We start from the raw sequence: 6,631 nt of genomic DNA on the forward strand, positions 1-6,631 counted from the left end.
AACTATTTTAAGTTACACACCAAATATCCAAATCCTGACCTTGCGGTTTCAAAGAAGATTTTTGAAGTTATTGATATTAACTACACAAGTCTTCATCAATAATTTCAGTCCCGGCTGTGGCAAGTTTTTACCCAAGGGGCATGATTTGAACAACTGTATCAGTGGACTACTATAAAACTAAACATGTGAAATAACAAGCCTCTTTGCACTGCTGTTTCAGAAAAGAAGACTTTCAAAGTTTTCACTAAATACAATGTATATATAATTCAACAAGTAACGCAGGGTCAATTATACCCAAAGAGGGTTGATTTTAACATAATTGTTACAGGACCAGAATACAATGTTAAACAAAAACTTATTGCCTGCCCTAACGTTTTGAGAGAAAAAAATTGAATATGTAAGTCTTCATACATTTCTTCATCATTGGGTGTGACCAGTTTTTACCCAAGGGACGATATTAAAAAAAAACTTGGTAGAGGACCAAAATAAAATGATACATGCCAAACCTCTTGGTCTTGCGGTTTTAGAGAAGACATTTTCAAAGTGTTTGCTCCAAACGAATAAAGCAAGAAACCCTCAGGGAGGGGCCACTTTTCAACCCAGGGAATTATTTCAAACAAGAAACCGTCGGAGACGGGTGATGCTCCCCAAAGTTTTTTTTGTCACAATATTGCACTATATATTCAGATAAAAGGAAACGTCTTGAGGGGCATAACTTTGGACAAAATAATACAATGGATGGTTTAGGAACTTAAAAATTTCAAATGGCCATAACTCTCTAAATAAATCATCTAACCAGAACCCACAAATAACATGCGCATCTCCTCAAGGTAGTTAAGCTTCCCATTAAGCTTCATTGAATTCCAGTCAGTAGTTGGGGAGAAATAGCCCGGACAAGAATTGCACTATATGTACAGTTTATAGAAAATTTCAAAGGGCCATAACTCGGTGAAAAATCATCCGACCATAACCGGCTGATAATATACACATCTCCTGTTGGTAGTGAAGCTTCCCATACAGTTTCATTGAATTCCCGTAATAAGTTGCTGAGAAATAGCTCGGACAATAATTGCACTATATGTACAATGGAAAATTTCAAAGGGCCATAACTTTGTGAAAAATCATCCGACGAGAACCGGCTGATAATATGCATATCTCTTGGTAGTGAAGCTTCCCATAAAGTTTCATTGAATTCCGGTCATTAGTTGCTGAGAAATAGCCCTGAAGAATTGCACTATATGTACGATGGACAAATTTCAAAGGGCCATAACTCTGTGAAAAATCATCCGCCCAGAACCGGCTGATAATATGCACATCTCCTCTTGGTAGTGAAGCTTCCCATAAAGTTTCATTGAATTCCAGTCATTAGTTGCTGAGAAATAGCCCGGACAAGAATTGCACTATATGTACAGTTAATGGAAAATTTCAAAGGGCCATAACTCTGTGAAAAATCATCTGACCAGAACCCGCTGATAATATGCACATCTCCTCTTGGTAGTGAAGCTTCCCATAAAGGTTCATTGAATTCCGGTCATTAGTTGCTGAGAAATAGCCCGGACAAAAATTGTGCACGGACGGACGGACACACTGACAGACAAAGCGGCGACTATATGCTCCCCCCAAAATTTTTTTGGGGGAGCCTAAAAACGTTTTAAAACTTCGGACGAGCCAAACGATAGAATGACTATATAATTCCTTCCTAAATTACTTTTACCTTAAGTCGTCTTTTGGAACGGACTGAAGCAATTTCAAATTGAGTTGAAATATCATGAGCACAATTGTTATGATTAGGCAAAACATTTGATTTCTAGATTGTTCACAAAGTGGCACTCATATTTTTCAATAGACCTGAATTGTTTTCAAACTCAGCAATATACCATTAGAAAAGGCGTTCTGATCAAGTTTCATGAGGATTGGGTAAACATTTTACTTCTGAAAAGTTCAGAAACATTTTATTTAATTTGATAAACCAACCTATTTTTTGAACGCAGTTTTGTAACTTACCCAATTGTCATTTAATAGACCGATTTCTTACAATGTTCCGTGAATATTGGAAATAAATATATTCTCTAGAGTGTTAACAATGTACATTTTGACAATGCACAATGCAGGAACGATGATTAACACTCGGCAAAATGTAATCACAAAAGCTCAGAGTAAGCAAGTTGTGCTCATTTGATCTAATATGGACTCTTGCTAGGTACACGTGTGTAAGCTATGACAGAGCACTGTGAACAGCAGCGTTCTAGATAAGCTGCGTATCAGCGTAATATATACATTAGAAATATCAAGATACGCTCAATTTATCAATTCCGTGCCTACATTTAAGCAAGCCAATCCGGACTTACGCAAATGATGTAAATTTTCTGCGAATAACGTAAACAAAAAATATAAACAGCTGATTGTCTTTCTCCAAAATATGAGACTGGTTATCGTTAAAATAAGAGCTAATTTGTGTGCTGGATTGTATAAATAGTTAGCCAGTCGGTATGTATACTCTGTATCATCTAGACACACGGTAAATTTAGTATTGATTTTTTAAACAGACATTCAAGCGCCTATGTGTTATTTACATGAAGAGGTAAGCATGGCTTCTTCGAAGCCAAAACAAATTACTTCTCAAGGTAAAATTGATTCTTTTTATACGGCAAAAGTTGTATCGATTAAAAACATTGTACTGCCAATACTGAATGATTCAATTTCCTCTGTTTTCAAATAAAAAAGGACACACTTAAACGCTAATAAAAGTTAAAACAACTGCTGAAAGTTGGCAAAAAAGTTTTCCGTGGCTAACGAAGTTCGTCTTAAATGTGCAGGAGGAAAAGGCTCATGGAAGCCTATGAACCAAGGACAGTTAAAAAACAAAAAACACTTTAAGAAACCTACTACTATGAAGGTATACACAAAGTTAATGGTTTATTGTGTTTAACATGATTAAAGCAGTTTGTCTGTATCCTGGCTATATTCTTGTTTTACTTTTAGCAAATTACCCTTCAAGCAAGGAAAAATTGACCATTTATGCTTTGAAAAGTGGCCGTATTAACCCCCATGGGTAAAAAATTATCTATAACGCTGGAACGGGTGTTTTTTTTAATCATTTTGTTAATAGACTGGGGTCTTTTGCGTTCCAAGTCATTTGATTAAAAATCTTAAATGGAATTTTTTTTTTTAATTACTATAAAATTGAAAAAGTATTTTCATCAAAATAATACAATAATAAGTATACAAAATGCATCTTCTGACAACAAACGTGTTGACCAGACAGTGGTTTTCATATTAAAGCTGAAAAAACTTATTCAAATGCATAGTGCAAATGATGGTATTGTTCTTGTTTTCTATATGCTTCCCACATCACTTAGTTTTGATTGAACACTCCTCACTAACAATAGACCAGCTATCTATAATCTTCCTTTTTAAGAAGAACTCGTACAAGTCTCAAACAGTGGTTGAAGTGTCAGGTCATGACTTCGTATTAAAAACTTCCTTTATCTGTATGTAGAGGGTGAATATTAAATTTCAATTTAAATGTGACAATAAACAAATGAAACTGAAAGTTTTTATAGACAATGACTATTCTGAGTAAAATTTTCTTTGAGCAGACATTCTGATTTTGCAAAACGAATAAATAAACGAAGATGATTTTGAAGGAGTCCGACGGACTTCCTTGACACAAAAACAAGGAGTCAGAGTCTCATTTCCACCAGTCTCTGACTACCGGACTCCCATTAGTGTCGAACACTGTCGACTCGTAAAGAATTTTAACAAATTAATGTTGAATTCACTACATACCCCTAAAATGTTTTGTCGAATTCTCAAATTGGCATATATAAATTTGTAATCCGAAACACGCTTGTGAGTTTTAATGTTAACAGGACATAAACAAAATTCTAAATTCAAATAAATAGTGCTCCGTGTATTTCTGCTGTTTCTTTGTCTCAGTAAAAAGCCTGCGCAAACTAATTACTATGCAGACATTTACAACGTCACATGAAAAGTGTGGGTGTATTTATTGAACAGCAAGTCAGGCAACATACGTGTGTTCAGTTGGAAAACCCCGTACCGATTGGAAATTATTTCATCACATCTTTAAATAGTCACATATGCCAAAATTCATTTGCTACTTAAGAAAAAAGGTGAATGTTTAAGTTTATGAAATTCTTGAGTTTACTATTAAAAATGGAATATAGGGGTAATCTGGCAATGAAAAGCGACGGAAAAAGAAGTTAGTATGCAGTAATTGATATGAGTTAGGCTGAAACAGATGCATTGGGGAATCGATTGAGTTGGGATTATGCATATTATCTATGCATGAGAAAAAGTGTTCAGCAATGAAATAAATGTCATTATTCATCACTTTTTAGCTTTTTTCTTAAAGAGTCATAACGGACCCAAATAACATCATAAATAACATACAGAGGGGGATCATCTAAATAAAAATGTGTACTAGTATGCCTCTTGTACTTTGCCCTTACGCTGTGCATTGAAACAGGAGGAAACCCTAGTTTGGGTGAGGTTCACCAAAAGTTGAAAGTAGGGTTCCCTCGGGGAACCCTGTCAAAAAAGTAAGTGTCAAGGCCTGCCCCTACTGCGCCTTGAAGCGGCACGGCAGCTATTTTAGAAAATAATGACCTTTGACATTGAAGGATGACCTTGACCTTTCACCACTCAAAATAATGCAGCTCCATGAGATACACATGCATGCCAAATATCAAGTTGCTATCTTCAGTATTGCAAAAGTTATGACCAACATCAAAGTTTTGGGACAGACACATACATACAATGACAGACAGTCAGGCCAAAAACAATATACCCCCGATCATTGGATCCGGGGGCATAAAAACTGGATTGTGTGTCAATTTAAATACCTGTATTGTAATATGTGGATGATAATCTTATGTTTGAAAATATATTACTTAGCTAGCAATCAATCAGCTCCCTTTAATTATTTACCAGGCAAAACTGGGATGTCTGACCAGCTGATAATTTGTAAGCAACAGCAAGACTCAGAGGGAATTTATTATTGTTAAATGTCAATATCAATGTTGCCGTTAAATTACATAACAATACATAAACCCTTGATTTTCGACAATTTTTATGTTAACTTTGCTCAAACGAAATTATCTTTTTCATTCTGACGTTTTCGTACAGAATATGCTTACGTCGGATGTGCATGCATTGTGTGCAAACAAGGAACACAGAAAACCTGACAACTAAGTAATAAGTTGACAGCCCAAAACAAATGCCGCTCAGTAAACTAACTTACGAAATAGCGGCTCCGTATCACAGCTCTCTGGATGTTTGTGTTTATTAGCAACTTCCCAATATAAATTATGCTTCGTTAGCGTTAACGTATACTGTTTATTTTGATGTTCAACTGTTGACGTAAATAAAAATCTTTCAGTATCTGCCATTTTACATTGCGGATAGCTTCGGACGTTTTTGTGTGCCGTTTAACAGCGAGACGAAACGGTGCGAGTAAAATCGGTCTAGTTTAAAATAAGGAAAAATATTAAAGAACACAAAAGGTACATGGTGCTGCTCTAAAGTGGCATGGTGCACAGGTGGTTAGCGTGTGGCTATGATATTAATTAGTGAAAACATCATTTTGAATGATAAATAATCATATTATAACGAAAAATTAACTTTTCTGAAAAAAAAATTTCACTATCAAATATATATATAACAAGGTATGCAACTCAAAATCACCCCAAAACGGGGTGCATCGCTTTGAACAGCCATATCTTCATCAATTGTGCAGCGATTTTCACGATCTCGGTCTTATTCAACGCAGAAATGAATTTCCTTTCTGGAAATGTATATGTCTTGCAATATTTTTACAAATGCTGGGTCAACTTTTAAGAAATAACACGATACACAACACGCATGACCCAGTTGACAGTGATCATGTATTCTTTATGAATGAAATCTCCAGTTGTAAAGACACACCTCCGCATTGGACCAATGAAATCACTCGTATGTTTAAAATGTCAGTTAGTTGAAATGTATGTAAACAAAGGTTTCAAACGGCGCTGGACAGTTAGTCTTGATGCAGAATGTAACGACAAGAACGGTAATAATGTTTTTTCATACGTTTTATTGAATTTTGGTATCGAACTACATGAACTTTGTAGGGAAGTTGCCCTTTACTCCGTGAAGATTTCAGTCTTAAAGACAGCATGATCACTGTCAACTGGGTCATGCGTGTTGTGTATCGTGTTATTTCTTAAAAGTTGACCCAGCATTTGTTAAAATATTGCAAGACATATACATTTCCAGAAAGGAAATTCATTTCTGCGTTGAATAAGACCGAGATCGTGAAAATCGCTGCAAAATTTATGAAGAAATGGCTGTTCAAAGCGATGCACCCCGTTTTGGGCTGATTTTGAGTTGCATACCTTGTTATATATATATTTGATAGTGAAATATTTTTTTTTTCAGAAAAGTTAATTTTTCGTTATAATATGATTATTTATCATTCAAAATGATGTTTTCACTAATTAATATCATAGCCACACGCTAACCACCTGTGGCATGGTGGACAAATGGACAATTCTTTCAACAATTTTGGAATAATTAAAAACATCTTTTATATTCCTCGTTCAAACACTTGCAATGTATATTTAAGATCATA

The 6,631-nt window shown here is 35.2% G+C and overlaps 1 protein-coding gene across 1 annotated transcript in view; it reads right to left on the reverse strand.

The window, feature by feature from the left end:
• Positions 1–5,462, reverse strand: part of LOC127864900 (ceramide kinase-like) — a 31,200-nt gene extending 25,738 nt beyond the window's left edge. Inside the window, exon 1 of the mRNA XM_052404791.1 lies at positions 5,264–5,462. Within this exon, the coding sequence (XP_052260751.1) occupies positions 5,264–5,411 (148 nt within the window). The 5' untranslated portion in view covers positions 5,412–5,462. The remainder of the gene's footprint in view (positions 1–5,263) is intronic.
• Between the last annotated feature and the right edge of the window lie 1,169 nt (positions 5,463–6,631).

The sequence above is a fragment of the Dreissena polymorpha genome, chromosome 1 (assembly GCF_020536995.1).
Source record: "Dreissena polymorpha isolate Duluth1 chromosome 1, UMN_Dpol_1.0, whole genome shotgun sequence".
NCBI lineage: Eukaryota > Metazoa > Mollusca > Bivalvia > Myida > Dreissenidae > Dreissena > Dreissena polymorpha.